This window comes from Oncorhynchus gorbuscha, linkage group LG09, assembly GCF_021184085.1.
Source record: "Oncorhynchus gorbuscha isolate QuinsamMale2020 ecotype Even-year linkage group LG09, OgorEven_v1.0, whole genome shotgun sequence".
Classification (NCBI taxonomy): domain Eukaryota; kingdom Metazoa; phylum Chordata; class Actinopteri; order Salmoniformes; family Salmonidae; genus Oncorhynchus; species Oncorhynchus gorbuscha.
Window position 1 is genome coordinate 33,125,735 of NC_060181.1, and position 17,908 is coordinate 33,143,642.

Genomic DNA, 17,908 nt, shown 5'->3' on the forward strand with positions numbered 1-17,908 from the left:
TCATCAATTGGTGTATGTGTGCTGCAGGGTTGAAGCTATGAACCCATAGGCTTGGCTCTCTCATCCCTTCTGGGATGGACAATGAGCCTGTCATAGCGGATGTAATCAATGTCCCCACACTCTCTGGCAGCTTTCATGGAAGTGATAAGTTATTTCCTCTTCTGGCTCACAGCTTCAGGATAGTCTATGTTGAAGAAGATATATGTTCCTCTCAAGTTCTTAGCTCTTTCCAGAGCAGTTACTTTGTCCTTGAACCTCAGGAACTTGACCACTATCGACTTGGGCCTGTCACCTAGGCCGGTGGTGGCTTTCCAGTCCTGTGGGTACACTCCACCTCTATCTTCCTGTGGTCCATCTTAAATTTCTCAGTGATCATTTCCCTCACTTTGTCCTCAGACTCAGTCCAGGTCTCATGTGGAGATTCTGCAATTCCATCCACATCCATGCTATTCCACCTTGATTGTCCCTCGAGATGTTATCATTCACACACAGAACTGATGTCCTCTTTCAATGACTTACAGATTGCTGTCATCTTTCCGTTCTCCTGTTTCAACTCATCAAGCTGACCCTGGGAAAACTGCAAGCTGTTCTTCAGGTCCTGGACCTCTCTGGTCAGGTCGTCCATGATTTTATTAGTTGAATCCACCAGTTTTTGGACAAAACACTTGAAGATAATTTATTGTTGTAACAACTGCTTGTAGAACTCTTTTAGTTATTTTATAAGATCCTTCACCTGTGATAGGGTGACATCACTGTCCCCAACAATACTCCCTCCAGCTTTGGTCTTTGTCATGGAAGCTAGCAATGTCGGTTACGCTGTTACTCCTTGCAGTTCCAGACAGGGCAGATCAAAGGGAGGATTGAAAACAAACAGCGGAGATCCGGCCATAATGGCTAATCACATCACAGGCTGTGTACAGGCCATCAAGAAACCACGCTAGCTTGACAGGCAGCTAGCTAGAAGCTAGGCTAGCTGCTACACCAAATAGCTCCCCAGACCCGGCCTTGATCGGCAGGATCACTGAGAGTAGCAGTCCCAGCAACTGATGCCAACTGTGGCGGGATCCAAACTAAAAAGTCAAGAAACTTTCTAATACACTTTTAAAACAACAAACCAAGCTCTCCCTCGTTCCATGTTCAACAGGAAGTGATTAAGTTCTGCTGATGTTTACTGGAAGAGTTAGCTGACTGTTGGTTGCTTTAGCATATCTCACTATCAAAACATTTCTGAGTAATGATTAGGTACCTTAATGTAATAGTTTCCTATTAAAACGGAAAGAAACAAAAGCAAAAAACGATTTATATGGCAAGATTTTTGCTAGGATTGTCTTTGAGTGGGGAAGGAAAGGGCACCACAGCAGTGCATTAACCAGTTTGGATCAATCCACCAGAGCGGAAAGGCCTAATGAGAGGGATATATAACCTGAAAACTAGCTGTTATTGGCAGACAGGTTTGGAATTCTGTTGTTGGTCTGTCAACAAATACCACCTGGCGATGTCACCTGGCAAGCCAAAACTCCACCCATACAAAACCTGCTGATGAGAGGGTTCTGTGTAGATTGAATGTTCAACCAGCAAATTTCAGAAAATAATACGTATCACATTGTTTTACACTTTTTTTCAGTGTTAGCTTCATCAGCTGTTGTACAATATCATAAAAAGGCACAGGAAAGAGAGGAAGAGGAAAAATCTGTCAAATGCATGTGAAAGACACAGGAAAGGCACTTTGCTCTGACGTACAGTGCCTTCAGGAAGTATACAGACCACTTGACGGTTTCCTTTTTACATACAGCCTTATTCTAAAATGTATTAAATTGCCCCTCCCCCATCAATCTACACACAATGCCAAATAATGACAAAGCAAAAACAGTTTTTTTAGAAAATGTTGCTAATTTATTAAAAATAAAAAACAGATATCACATTTACATAAGTATTCAGACCCTTTACTCAGTACTTTGTTGAAGCATCTTAGGCAGCAACTACAGCCTTGAGTCTTCTTTGGTATGACGCTACAAGCTTGGCACACCTGTATTTCCCATTCTTCTCAACAGATCCTCTCAAGCTCTGTCAGGTTGGATGGGGAGCGTTGCTGCACAGCTATTCTCCCAGTCCCTGATGCTAAAAACACCACCACAGCTTGATGCTGCCACCACCATGCTTCACTATAGGGATGTTGCCAGGTTTTCTCCAAACATGACGCTTGGCATTCAGGCCAAAGAGTTCAATCTTGGTTTCATCAGACCAGATAATCTTGTTTCTCATGGTCTGAGAGTCTTTAGTTATCTTTTGGAAAACTCCAAGCGGGCTGTCATATGCCTTTTACTGAGGAGTGGCTTCTGTCTGGCCACTACCATAAAGGCCTGACTGGTGCAGTGCTGCAGAGATGGTTGTCCATCTGGAAGGTTCTCCCATCTACACAGGGGAACTCTAGAGCTCTGTCAGAGTGACCATCAAGTCCTTGTTCACCTCCCTGACCAATGCCTTTCTCCCCTGATTGCCCACTTTGGCCGGGCGGCCAGCTCTAGGAAGTCTTGGTGTCTCCAAACTTCTTCCACTTAAGAATGATGGAGGCCACTGTGTTCTTGGGGACCTTCAATGCTGCAGAAATGTGTTGGTATCCTTCCCCAGATCTGTGCCTCGACACAATCCTGTCTCGCAGCTCTATGGACAATTCCTTCGACCTCATGGCTTGGTTTTTGCTCTTACATGCACTGTCAACTGTGGGACCTTATATAGACAGGTGTGTGCCTTTCCAAATCATGTCCAATCAATAGAATTTACCACAGGCGGACTCCTATCAAGTTATAGAAACATCTCAAGGATGATCAATGGGAAGAGGATGTACCTGAGCTCAATTTCGAGTCTCATAGCATTCTCTATTCCTGTTTTCGCCTTGTCATTATAGGCTATTGTGTGTAGATTGCTGATGATTTTTTATTCATTTAATTCATTTTAGAATAAGGCACTAACCTAACACAATATGGAAAAAGTTAAAAGGTCTGAATACTTCCCGAAGGCACTGTACATGGAGATATCTTTAGTTAAATTCTCTGACATTCAATGGCTGAGCAGCGACCCTCTAAAGTCAAGGACTCAAATCTAACACAATGTGTGACTGTCACCATCAACCGAGCTACAGTATTCACCTTCTGTAAATTGTTGATGGTTTTTATAATGTAATGAGCTATATTATATATTTGGTAAAATTGTTTAAAAAATGTATTTACCCTATGCATATTATAATAATAATAATAATAATATATGCCATTTAGCAGACGCTTTTATCCAAAGCGACTTACAGTCATGTGTGCATATAGTACATAACAGTACAGTATAGTACATAACAGTACAGTGCATAACAGTATATAACAGTACAGTACACAACAGTACATAACATAACAGTACAGTACATAACAGTATATAACAGTACAGTACACAACAGTACAGTATAGTACACAACAGTACAGTATAGATGGATGTCATAAGGTGAATGCACCAATTTGTAAGTCGCTCTGGATAAGAGCGTCTGCTAAATGACTTAAATGTAAATGTAATATGGCTTTTTCTTCACAACTCTGCCTAGAAGGCCACATCCCAGAGTCACCTCTTCACTGTTGATGTTGAGACTTGTGTTTTGAGGATACTATTTAATAAAGCTGCCAGTTGAGGACTTGTGAGGTGTCTGTTTGTCAAACTAGACACTCTAATGTACTTGTCCTTTTGCTCAGTTGTGCACCGGGGCCTCCCACTCCTATTTCTATTCTGGTTAGAGACCATTTGCGCTGTTCTGTGAAGGGAGTAGTGCACAGCGTTGTACGAGATCTTCAGTTTCTTGGCAATTTCTCGCATGGAATAGCCTTCATTTCTCAGAACAAGAATAGACTGATGAGTTTCAGAAGAAAGGTCTTTGTTTCTGGCCATTTTGAGCCTGCAAACGAACCCACAAATGCTGATGCTCTGGATACTCAACTAGTCTAAAGAAGGACAGTTTTATTGCCTCTATAATCATAAGAACAGTTTTTAGCTGTGCTAACATAATTGCAAAAGGGTTTTCTAATGATCAATTAGCCTTTTAAAATGATAAACTTGGATTAGCTAACACAACGTGCCATTGGAATACGGGAGTGATGGTTGCTGATAATGGGCCTCTGTACGGCCAATGTAGATATTCCATAACAAATCTGCCATTTCCAACTACAATAGTCATTTACCAATTTGTAAGTCGCTCTGGATAAGAGCGTCTGCTAAATGACTTAAATGTAAATGTATAGTACATAACAGTACAGTACACAACAGTACAGTACATGACAGTATAGTACACAACAGTACAGTATAGTACATAACAGTACACAACAGTACACTGAATAGAAGAGAATAAATAGAGCAGAACTGAATAGAGCATTATGATGAAATAGCCTACCCAAAAGATGTCATGAGTCATGTTATACTATGCAGAATTACAGGGAATTAGCCTTCAAAACAACAAAACGTGTTTGTGGTGTATTTTACATCTCTCAATAAACAATAATTAAAATAGGCCCAAATGCAGTCTCCGGTCAGCATTTTTTTTTGCCTCCAATATGGACCAAATCACATTTCCTTTGTTCACTCTGACATAGCCTACCAAGCTAGAACTGGCTCTGGAGACAATAAATAGACATGGCATTTGCGTAAGGTGTAATTCTATATGCATATGTGTGTTTCGCATAGAGCTAGATAGAGGACTCATCTTTGTATCTCTGCCATTAAAGCATCTCTGACAGCAGGGGCAGCGCCTTTGAGGCTATCTCCATTTTAAAGTAATTTTCTTTATTTTGTGTTTGACAAAAACATATAAGCTAATATTGGTAATTTTACGGCCACCTTCAGTGCTGGAGTCCTGAACCAAATTTTATCATGCATATTTTGTGGCCACCAGATGGCAGTAATATAGCTTAAAGCCATTTAGAAACCATAGGCAACCCAATTTGAAGACAATGCTCTGATAATTGGCTGATCAATAGGAATCCCCACCCAGTTGAGTAAGTTAAAATGGTGGAATCCCTTTGTGGCAATGTCCATGCTAAAACAGGTTTATAAACTGGGTGACGTGAGTCCTGAATGCTGACTGGCTAGCTGACAGCAGTGGTATATCAGACCATATACCATGACAAAACATGTATTGTTACTGCTCTAATTACGTTGGTAACCAGTTTATAATAGCAATAAGGCACCTCGGGGGTTTGTGGTATGTGGCCAATATACCACGGTAAAGGCCTGTGTCCAGGCGCGTTGCGCTGTGCCTAACAACAGCCCTTAGCTGTGGTATATTGGCCATATACCAAACCCCCTCAGTCCTTGTTGCTTAAATATCCATCTAGTCCTCTATTTATCTCTATGGTGTTTCCTTACCTTGAAAGCAGTCTACGGATAGGGAGAAACTGCAATCCATGCTTTGGTTATGATCTAAATGTACTGTTGTAAATGTTAATATGAGCATGCCTGTGGACCCCTCTAACCCTCCTTCAGCGAACATAGCATTCCCCTTGTTAACTTTGATCAATTCATCCCATCTATAGTAGTCCCTTTGGGGAGGGCGGACTTCCATTAAACAAAATCACAACACTCTGGAGGTAGGTTAGAAACTGCACTGTAATTGACAGAACACACAAAGCATGTGGGAGGATAGAGATAAATCTATTTATTAATTTGTTCACTTATTTAAATCTCCAGAAATATAAACTTCACCCTTATTCACATAAAATCAACTGTTGTTGAATAATTAAGTAAATATCAATAAAATAATTGTAATAGTAATAATAATTACAAGAATCATCAAAATAATTACAATAATCATTACTATCATGGGACTATTAACAATCATATCTTCATAAAATGTTGATAAATATGTTTTTCATTGATCTACAGCACGTGTCAAACTCATTCCACGGAGCGTTGAGTGTCTGCTGGTTTTCGCTCCTCCCTTGTACTTGATTGATGAATTAAAGTCAATGATTAGTAAGGAACTCTCCTCACCTGGTTACCTAGGTCTTAATTGAAAAGAGAAACCAAAAACCAGCAGACACTATGCCCTCCATGGAATGAGTTTTACACCCCTGATCTACAGTATGCACACATATTAATGTCTGCATACCAATGCCTGTGACGTTCCCTAATGTCCATTAAAAGTTTGACAATAGGAGGGGGTGTCGAGGGGTTATGGCTTGTCAAGGGGCTTGGCTAACTTTAAGGGAAGTAAAAAGGGGAAAGTCCCCATCATAAGGATAGCATCAAAGGGAAGGCAAAACACAGAAATCGATTACAGGAATGGCTATGAGAAAAGGCAGTATATCATATGTCAGTCATTGTAATTAATATAGGTAGTTTCAATATGATAGGTTAAGGGCTCAGTTGATTGGTGTGACAATCTACTTGTGTCTAGGAGTCATACACATGAGATGTTGTAGCACAGCAGCTGAGAATGATTTACATTTGAAACTTGAAAACATTTCTATATTGGCTAAATCAATATATGGCAATTCATTCCTCGTGGCTACAGCAAACATTTCCATGCTATTCACTTGTATGTTGACCACTTGGTTATAGACGTGAGAAGATGTTGATCTGAGGCTTTTGTAGGTGTAAAGAGAAATGACCCCAAAGGGGTTGTGGCATTGTTTTAAAAAATATCTGATATCCGAACAGAGGCACAGTATCACATCTCAATATATTGCACCTGTATCTATGAAAAGCATCATCTTAAGTGCAGTCTACCTAAATCCCCAACTATCTCAAAAACATACTACAAAATCAACTTACCATAAGGTCTACTCATAAAACCAACAAAATTCTGAATGTAAATATATATTCACCTTAATAGAACTACAGCATGAGAAAAGAAAAATTGGAAAGAAAAACGTTTCAAGCAAGATTCTGTAATATCTACTGTCCCAATTTATATACAGAAATTACCAACACATAATAGTATTTCAAAGTGCCATACAGTTAGACTAGAAGGGAAAGATAAAACATTCATTTAGTTAGATTCCGGCATGTGTGTCTGTGTGAAAGGGTGTTCTTTCGTGTGTGTGAGGATTGAATTCTTTTTGTGTTTTCTTTTGTGCAGAACAGGGTGATGTAAACATGCATGGGGGAAGAGAAAATGTAGATTTGTTTTTCCTCAAGTGGGGGGAACCAAGAAAGGACAATACACAGCTCAAATGAGAAGACATGGACATGGGATGTGCTCCTGTGTGTACCCATGCTTGTGTACGCCCTCTCGTCATACATGTAAACCTTTTCTTGTATATACACATTCAACTCAGTATATACACTACCGTTCAAAAGTTTGGGGTCACTTAGAAATGTCCTTGTTTTTGAAAGAAAATCACGTGTTTTGTCCATTAAAATAACATCAAATTGAGCAGAAATACAGTGTAGACATTGTTAATGTTGTAAATGACTCTTGTAGCTGGAAACGGTAGATTTTTATGGAATATCTACATAGGCATGGAGAGGCCCATTATCAGCAACCACCACTCCTGTGTTCCATTGGCACGTTGTGTTAAAAATCCAAGTTTAGCATTTTAAAAGGCTAATTGATCATTAGAAAACCCTTTTGCAATTATGTTAGCACAGCTGAAAACTGTTGGTCTGATTAAAGAAGCAATAAAATTGGCCTTCTTTAGACTAGTTGAGTATCTGGAACAACTGCATTTGTGGGTTCGATTACAGGCTCAAAAGGGCCAGAAACAAATAACTTTCTTCTGAAACTAGTCAGCCTTTTCTTGTTCTGAGAAATTAAGGCTATTCCATGCGAGAAATTGCCAAGAAACTGAAGATCTCATACAACGCTGTGTATTACTCCCTTCACAGAACAGCGCAAACTGGCCCTAACCTGAATAGAAAGAGTGGGCGGCCCCGGTGCACAACTGAGCAAGAGGACAAGTACATTAGAGTGTCTAGTTAGAGAAACAGACGCCTCACAAGTCCTCAACTGGCAGCTTCATTAAATAGTACCCGCAAAACACCAGTCTCAACATCAACAGTGAAGAGACGACTCCGGGATGCTGGCCTTCTAGGCAGAGTTGCAAAGAAAAAGCCATATCTCAGACTGGCCAATAAAACTAAAATATTATGATGGGCAAAAGAACACAGACACTGGACAGAGGAACTCTACCTAGAAGGCCAGCATGCCAGTCGCTTCGTCACTCTTCAATCTCTACACTGTATTTCTGATCAATTTTAATGGACAAAAAAATGTGCTTTTCTTTCAAAAACAAGGACATTTGAGTGACCCCAAACTTTTGAACGGTAGTGTGTATATATATATAAATATAAATATATAAATATATATATATATAAATATATATATATACATATATATATACATATATATATACATATATATACATATATATATATACATATATATACATATATATATACATATATATACATATATATATACATATATATATATATATATATATACACACACACACACAAAGAACGGATACACCCATTTAATAACTGAGACATTAAGTAATACCATCTGACGATTGTTCTGCCACACCCCTCTGTGGTGATAAGGGGAGGTGAGTACGACCTGAAGGTTAGAGTCCAGGCATCTGCACGAGTCCAAGGTGAGAGAGTGGAGTCAATTCAACTGGGACAGGTCGCTCATGGCAATTGTATCATTCCCGATCCCAAGCCAGACATCAGCTCTGTAGCTGAGCACCATTTGAGGAAACATCCTTCCTCCCCTACCTAGTGCAGATTGATACTATGGCCACAAGAGGGCAGTGTGTCCCATACTTTGATGGAGGCAAAGCAGGTAAAAACCTCTTTCCATCTCGAAGAGGAGAACCCATGCGTACAAAAGTAAAGTGGTCCAGAGGAATTGTCCACAATGTAAAGAAATCTAACTGGGATATAATTTCAAAGAAACAAACACCACACATGTCCAGGTGAGTAATTCATGTCATTAAAACACTTACGTAGGAAAAGTAAAACAATGTCCATATATCCCAGCTCCCTAGGTTGTAATTGTATCCAGATGACATAGAAATCGAGACCTGTTGTCCTTCTGTTGTGAAACATAGGGCTGTGCATATTTACTATTTCCTCTTGTGTAGAGATAGAGAAGAATAGAATAAGGAAAAAGGAGGAAACAATTAGGCTGTAGAGAAATATGTTCATGGAATTACAGAGTTATACAGTACCAGTCTAAATTTTGGACACCTACTCATTCAAGGGTTTTTCTTTATTTTTACTATTTTCTACATTGCAGAATAATAGTGAAGACATCACAACTGTGAAATAACACATGGACTCATGTAGTAAACAAAAAAAGTGTTAAACAAATCAAAATATATTTTATACATGAGAATCTTTAAAGTAGCCTTCTTTAATGACAGCTTTGCACACTCTTGGCATTCTCTTAACCAGCTTCATGAGGTAGTCACCTGGAATGCATTTCAATTAATAGGTGTGCCGTGTTAAAAGTTAATTTGTGGAATTTCTTTCATTTTAATGCGTTTGAGCCAACCAGTTGTGTTGTGACAAGGTAGAGGTGGTATACAGAAGATAGATCTATTTGGTAAAAGTCCATATTATGGCAAAAACAGCTCAAATAAGCAAAGAGAAACGACAGTCTATCATTACTTTAAGACATAAAGTCAATGCGGAACATTTCAAGAACTTTGAAAGTTTCTTCAAGTGCAGTCGCAAAAACCATCAAGCGCTATGATGAAACTGGCTCTCATGAGGACCGCCACAGGAAATTAAGACCTAGAATCACCACTGCTACAGAGGATAAGTTCACAAGAATTACCAGCCTCAAAAATTTCAGCCCAAATAAATTCTTCACTGAGTTCAAGTAACAGACACATCTCAACATCAACTGTTCAGAGGAGACTGCGTGAATCAGGCCTTCATGGTATTATTGCTGCAAAGAAACCACTATTAAAGGACACCAAAAGAATAAGATACTTACTTGGGCCAAGAAACACGAACAATGGATATTAGACCGGTGGAAATCTGTGCTTTGGTCTGATAAGTACAAATGAGAGATTTTTAGTTCCAACCGTCGTTGCAGAGTAGGTGAACGGATGATCTCCGCCTATCTGGTTCCCACCATGAAGCATGAAGGAGGAGGTATGATGGTGTGATGGTGCTTTGCTGGTGACACTTGTCTGTAATTTATTTAGAATTCAAGGCACACTTATCTAGCATGGCTACCACAGCATTTTGCAGCAATACACCGTCCCATCTGGTTTGCACTTAAGTGGCACTATCATTTGTTTTTTAAGAGGACAATGACCCAACACACCTCCAGACTCTGTAAGGGCTATTTGACAAAGAAGGAGAATGACCTCAACCCAATTGAAATGGTTTGGCATGAGTTGGACTGCAGAGTGAAGGAAAAGCAGCCAACGAGTGCTCAACATATGTGGGAACTCCATCAAGACTGTTGGAAAAGCATTCTTCATGAAGCTGGTTAAGAGAACGCCAAGAGTGTGCAAAGCTATCACCAAGGCAAAGGCTGGCTACTTTGAAGAATCTCAAATCTAAAATATATTTTGATTTGTTTGACACTTATGGTTACTACATGTTTCCATGTGTTATTTCATAGTTGTGATGTCTTCACTATTATTCTACAATGTAGAAAATAGTACAAATAAAGAAAAACCCTGGAATGAGTAGGTGTGTCCAAACTTTTGACTGGTACTGTATATAGTCTGAGAACAGGGGCAGTATTGTGCATTATGCTTTAATTTCATTCACCATCTGGAATGAGGGTATCAGTTTAATACTAAGAACATATAAAACATTGGAGCCATGGTGGTTGACAGGATAACAGGCCTGCTACACTGGACGCATGACTTTTACCAGGTATGAGATGCTCCCATTGTTTTCAATAAAACCTGGGCGTAAGCAGCATGTTTCCACGACAGGCACGCAGGCACTAGCTCTGTAATCAAAAATTCTACCCACTGGGTTACGCGTTCAGTGTAGCAGGTGTGTCACAGGGGAATTAATTAAGTGAAGTGAATATTTGAGGTGGGGGGGGGTATTTGGATCCCCCAAAGTCTCTCTTTCTCTTTCTCAGTATTGTGCTTTGTCATACCTATTCAAATTGAAACAACAGGTTCGATATTGCAATGTTTCATCACTCGTGAATGGGTCACTGCAACATGTAGATACTGTAAACAGCACCCCTAATACTGGACTGATTGTCACCAGGGTCAAGACTTAGAGTGGTATTGCAGAGAGAAAGAGAAAGAGCAAATGCATGAGGGACTGGAGAAGGTGTGTTAGCATGTAAAGAACCCTCCCCCGTTTGAATTTTCCGAAAGCTCAGCTTGTTGTGGGGGAATCAAGATCTGGAGTAGGCGTGTACTGCAGACCTCTTCTATGTTTCTGCCAATAGGATTAAGCCTGGACCCATATCAGCTCCGCCCGCATTTGATCTGCCAGTCAGGTTCCAGGGTGTCCTCCGTAAAACGGTTGGATTGGCTGCAGGAAGGGAGGGAAAGATGAAAATGGTGAAAGGGGAATGGATGAAATAATAATAAGAATCTTTGAGTTATTATAGGCCGCAATTTGTTGGTCAAAGTACATTTCAAAATACAGAGTTGAACATTTAGCAACCACACACACACACACACACACACACACACACACACACACACACACACACACACACACACACACACACACACACACACACACACACACACACACACACACACACACACACACACACACACACACACACACACACGGAAGTCCTAGTTGGATTTAAAAACAAGAGGCAAATAAAGAGGTACAAATAAGCTTTTCCAATCCACGTGTCATTAACTGCGATTATCAATTAGTAAATTAGCAAACCTTAAAAACTGCTATAAGCCCATTTGATTAAAAACTACATAACCGCCATTATTGGATCACCTGTTAAACATCAGAGGATGGCTCCTTTAGTCTTTAAAACAAATATGTCACTTTATTATTATCCCTTTATTCAACACGGTTTCTTAATTGAGAACCAATTCTTATTATTTCAAAGCCCATCTAGTGACTGATGCTGGAAATTAGCCCAAGCTAAAGCAAGACGGTGCAATGCATGTGCTATCTGGTAAATTGATGTGTCAATGTTGTCACTGAATCTGTCCCTATCAAGTAAATTAATGATTATTTTGAAAAAACGCCAAAAGGATAAACATATAGCCAAGAGGATGTTCTGGGTGTGAAAACTCTTCTCTCAACTTGACTCGTTTTAGTAATCACATTTCGTTATTAGACTGCTCTCCTCCCGGTTAAGCTTGGATCTGATGTTGCTGTTGCCGAGGTCCAAGATGCCGTGCTCCTGGCTGGCGTAGCCATGGTAGTAGTCGAGGGGTAGGCTTGGTTGCCATGGAGCTCCCCGTTGTGGCTGACGTGTAGGCGGGGAGGTGGGACAGGAGGGAGGGCTCCGTTCCAAGGGGTGCTGGCACAGGAGACGCCCGAAAAGGATACCCCGGGCCTGGCAGTGGCGGTGGCCGTCCCTCCCCCCCCTCCGGGGAGACCATGGGGGTCTGCTGAACCCAGAGAGGAAGAGTCCTCTTCCTATCGATAGCAAGACAGAGGGAGGGAGGAGAAAAGGCGGAATGGTGGGTGGGAGGGAGTCAGAAGAGAACGCGTGGGGAGAGAACGTCACACAGGAGGGGATAGAAGAGGGGGTTCGGGGGGGTTTGCAGAAAGGGAGAGAAGAAATATGTTATAAAGTAAAGGAATGTGAAGTTCCAACAGAGATGAAATAAAAGAAAGACCCCACAAGAAAGCACAGGACAGAGACAGGGGGGTGGGGGGGGGGTTTAGGGTTGAGAAACAGGGTCCTGTTCATTAGGTACCCAATGGAAGAAGACGGACTGATATACCTGGACTTATCCAATAAGAAAAGCTATTTTTCATTTTCCGTTGCAAAACATTTTCTGATGTATGCCCTAATGAACACAACCCAGGTGTTGTCCAACCATTTGTCTGAAGCAATACAGAGGGACTTTAGCCTAAGGTGGCAGTAGCGACCTTTCCCCTCATGTAATGGGATTGATAAGAGTCAGTGATTGTCATTTCAATTTGAGAAAATGTAGTTGTCAATGGGCTTCATATCAGTGGCACCCTAACAGTGTTGGCTGCCTTAACTCACTGCGGACTGTGGCCTCATACACACTGAACAAGTAAAGCTAGAAATAGCCAAGTTACGAAAAGTGTCACGTGGCCCCGGAGTCTGGTTGAGTGGGTAACGCTCTCACGTTTAAATCCATATACGTTCCCCCACGGCGGGGATCCCGGTTCAATCATGAGCGCTTCACATTTGTACTCCCTTCACTCTCCCTGCTTCTGCTCCTATCCTTTCTCAAATAACACAATGAAAGTGTCATAATTAACCTCTGTTTGGGATCAGCAACAACTCATGCTCATGACCAATCAAAACCACTGTTTCAGGCATCTGGCATCTGGCAGATGCCCCAAACTCATCCTCAACACAGGGATGCACAGAGAACTACCATCAGTCATGCACTCTGTAAGACTTCAAAAAGACATGTATGTTCAATTCATAATTTCCCGCAAAGATGTATCAATACACTCTCAGAAAAAAAGATGCTAATTAGTACCAAATAGGGTTGTTCATGTATTCACCCCACCACCTCAAAATAACTGATGAACATAAACACAATATGGCAACACAGTTAGAATAAAACAACAGACTAAATCACAGGTACAAGGGTATGGGAAATCATGCTACAGGGAAACATAACCCACAACCCTATAACAAGAAGAAAACCCTCTTTGCAACCATTCAGACAGTGAAAGAACCCAACCCTCCTTTTCCCCCCAACCCTGTTCACTGTCAGTGTTGGTCTGACACTATCAGTGCAAACCGCAGCTTCTTTCTGATTCACACATTGAGCCTCTCGCTTTTGAAAGATGGAAACATTTCAAATGATTAAATACAAGGTAATACAGTTGTACCATGGTAAGCTACTTAAGGCATTTCGTTTTCAGAAATGTAGGGGGTATATTTCAGTAATGGAGTGTTGTATACCTGTACAAATAAACATATAGATGCCAGGGCTCTACTTTCCCTGGCCATACACACTATATAGTGTGCAAGAAATACCATGTAGCTGGATCAAGGGAAAGCTAGCCTGGAAACCAAACTGAATATCTCTCTGTTTCAATATTATTTCACTACACTGGTTCAGTCTGGCCATGCTTTCATTGAAACTGGTTGTGTCTACAAATAAGGGGCATTTGGCAAAACAAACTGGTCAGGGATTGGATCACCTTCAGCCAATCAAAGGTTGTCCAGTTGATAAAACTCCATGTTCTAGGACTCGAATATGCTGCAATGCATAGCAACACCCCTATACTTACCACACCATTCAACCTTATACTGCCAGTCCACTCCATCATAGATGCCATTTACACCAGCTTTGAGAAAGAAATGCCTCAATATGCAGTGGTTGAAACGGTCTTTTGTCAGTGGTGGTAAAAATTCTATAATGTAGAGAGACATTGTGCCCAGACAGACATTCAACAGCTTACATACTGTAGGACGGAATAGACATGGTGCAATATAGTATGTTGTCAAGTAACCAAATTAATCAATGTAAAGAGAACAGCGTTTTACTTGTTTTGCATTGTTTTCTCAAAGGGGAAGCTGGTGTTGAGAAACTTGGCTGGGTCCATGAGTTATCAAGGCCCTTTATGGGGTTAACTATGTCACCGTTTCTTTGCCACAGGTATGTCATATATGGGTAAGCCCGTCATATCTGGGTAAGCCCGTCATATCTGGGTAAGCCCGTCATATCTGGGTAAGCCCGTCATATCTGGGTAAGCCCGTCATATCTGGGTAAGCCCGTCATATCAGCCCGTCATATATAGCCCGTCATATATGGGTAAGCCCGTCATATCTGGGTAAGCCCGTCATATCTGGGTAAGCCCGTCATATCTGGGTAAGCCCGTCATATCTGGGTAAGCCCGTCATATCTGAGTAAGCCCGTCATATCTGGGTAAGCCCGTCATATCTGGGTAAGCCCGTCATATCTGGGTAAGCCCGTCATATCTGGGTAAGCCCGTCATATCTGGGTAAGCCCGCCATATATGGGTAAGCCCGCCATATCTGGGTAAGCACGTTGCAGGTTTCCAAATGCATTCCACTAGCCACATGGTACCACTACTAATGTACAAATAGCACATATGACAGACTAGTGAATCCATATTAAACCATGTCAACGTACACACCATAGACTCATAGAGACTAGAATACACTCTCAGCCATACAGACCAACGGACAAACAGATCTGACAGATCTGCGCTATGAACATTCTGGGCTTCATTTCAGGAATGGCACTCACTCTCAACTCATCCTCCACAGCCATCAGCCTGTAAAAGAAGGAGAACATGTATATTTTAGAAAAAGCTACAGAACCACGATTCAGTTTCTTTCTGCCATTTGGCCTCCCATCATTAGCCTTTCTGTTTATGGAAACAGATATGATGTTCGGGGGAATTGAAATTCCCACAAAAGTAAATGCATTCAACGTAAATGATATCTAGGCAAGTGAGCAAGCAGGCATTAACCTTCTGTCTTGTCTTGTTTTGGTCGAGCTCACCTGTTGATAATGCCTTTGATTTGGCTGTCCTTCTCCAGCTGCTGCTGCCTCAGCATGCGCTCGCTGTCGTCCAGCCGGTTCTGGTACTGCGATAGGATCTTGCTGGTCTGCTGCTCCTGTGAAAGCATCCTGCGCTCATACTCCTCCAGCTTCCGATGGGACATTATCAGGCGCTCCTTCAGAGAATGGATCTCCTCCTCGTATTCCTTTACCTGGCGGATAGACGGCAGGGGAGGGAGATCAATGCTCTGGAATTCTAGCATCTATTAGGCAGACCTTGGCGCAAGTATAACGTGACTAAGGGGGAAGTTGTAATCGACGAGGGGGCAAAAATTTTGGGGTCTTGCATTGGAATTATATTGAATTCTGCTTATATCACGCTATATCACAATAAACACTAAGTTCAAATGCAGAGATTCCGAGATCATTGAGTGCTTTTTAAGTGACAGGTTTGCGCGCAATCTGTCGCCCATTTCCACTGCACTGTATCAGCTAAAATATGGGACTTCTAGCAGTTTTAAGGACAAAGACTCAGCAGGAGGTAGGCAGGTAAAGGTGCAAATGAGTGTTGGATTTATTTACATAGCGCTGGTGTTTCAAAGATGACAGTGGTATTTACAAAACATGAAGAACACCTTCCTAATACTAAGTTAAACATCCTTATTTAACCTGTCTCCTCCCCTTCGTCTACACTAATTGAAGTGGATTTCAATAAAGAATCATAGCTTTCACCTGGATTCACCTTTTCAGTCTATGTCATGGAAAGAGGTGTTCTTAATGTTTTGTACATAATGTTCTGACTTCAAAATGTCCGTTTTCAAAAGAAAAAGCCTCTCTTTAGACAAAACCAGTCTTAACCAATAAAGCACAGGTAGGGTCTACCAGGCTCAGATACAGCCTCCCCTTGTGTTACCCAAAAGTGAACTAACTACAGGGTTGTCAGGTCAAACAAACAAAAAATTATAGCCCAATGACCACGCAAAACCTGCCCAAAAGGCTTCAAAACTAGCCCAAATTTAAAAAAAAATTCACAGCAAGAGAGGAGTTGCCATATTTATACAATAGCCCCTTTTCCATAACGTTATCGAGCCAATTAAGAAGGAATATTTAACTTGTAACAACGTTAAAAGCAAAATTCGGGGTTCCTCAAAATAATAATTATTGCAAGCTATGACATGACGCAATAAAGCAATTTGAAAATGTGGGGAGAGAAAAGATAATTTCCCCTTATTCATCTCACCAGATCGTTTGCAAAAGGAGTATGGTGTACTGCCAATATACCACGACTAAGGGCTGTTCTTAAGCATGACGCAACACAGAGTGTCCGGATACAGCCGTTAGCCCTGGTATATTGGCCATATATCACAAACCCTGGGGATGCCGTATTGCTATTATAAACTGGTTACCAACGTAATTAGAACAGTACAAAGTACTGTTTTTTCATACCCATGGTGTATGGTCTGATTTGCATAGTCTTTTAGCCAATCAGCATTCAGGGCTCGAACCAGGTTTATAGTTGTAAAACAATCCCTTTTGCACATGTGCATAACTATAGATAAATCCGACAGGTAAGTTTGAGTGATGAAAGTTGGACAGAGGATCTCTAAATCTGTAAACAAGAAAAACTTGGACGAACATAAAAATGTATATTAGACTATTCTCTGGCAATTGTGCTATTATTACATGCCAAAAGTTAAGAAGACAAATGGCCCATTTGCGATACTGACTTGTCATTTCAATAGGCATAGGCTAGGAACTAGAATTTGGGTTCATGATTCAATTTTGCCATGTTTTGCTTAGATAAAGGCAGGTAGCAAATAGCCCCTGATAGGCCTAACATCTAATTTCAGATAGTCCACAGTAGCCAAGACAAGATGTAGGCAAGATGTAAACTGAACAATTTAGCAGTTTGCTTAGTACAAATTAACTGACAAATTAATTTGACATGAATGCGAGGCGATTAAGAGGTAAGAAGTGCTTGTGTTTCAATACTAAAGTGCCTATAAGAACATCCAATAGTCAAAGGGTAATGAAATACAAATGGTATAGAGGAAAATAGTCCTATAATTCCTATAATAACTACAACCTAAAACTTCTTACCTGGGAATATTGAAGACTCATGTTAAAAGGAACCACCAGCTTTCATATGTTCTCATGTTCTTAGCATGGAACTGAAACGTTAGTTTTCTTACATAGCACATATTGCACTTTTATTTTCTTCTCCAACACTTTGTTTTTGCATTATTTAAACCAAATTGAACATGTTT

The 17,908-nt window shown here is 40.8% G+C and overlaps 1 protein-coding gene across 3 annotated transcripts in view; it reads right to left on the bottom strand.

Annotated features, from left to right (window-relative positions):
* Window positions 1-10,646: 10,646 nt before the first annotated feature.
* Window positions 10,647-17,908, bottom strand: part of LOC124043416 (ras/Rap GTPase-activating protein SynGAP-like) — a 117,838-nt gene continuing 110,576 nt past the window's right edge. For 2 of the 3 annotated variants that reach the window (XM_046362007.1, XM_046362009.1), the window contains 4 exons: window positions 15,642-15,853; window positions 15,384-15,411; window positions 12,271-12,588; window positions 10,647-11,499 (listed from right to left, as the gene is read on the bottom strand). In XM_046362007.1, coding sequence (XP_046217963.1) covers window positions 12,280-12,588; window positions 15,384-15,411; window positions 15,642-15,853 — 549 coding nt within the window. In that variant the 3' untranslated portion in view covers window positions 10,647-11,499; window positions 12,271-12,279. The remainder of the gene's footprint in view (window positions 11,500-12,270; window positions 12,589-15,383; window positions 15,412-15,641; window positions 15,854-17,908) is intronic. The other variant, XM_046362008.1, reaches the window with a different exon arrangement.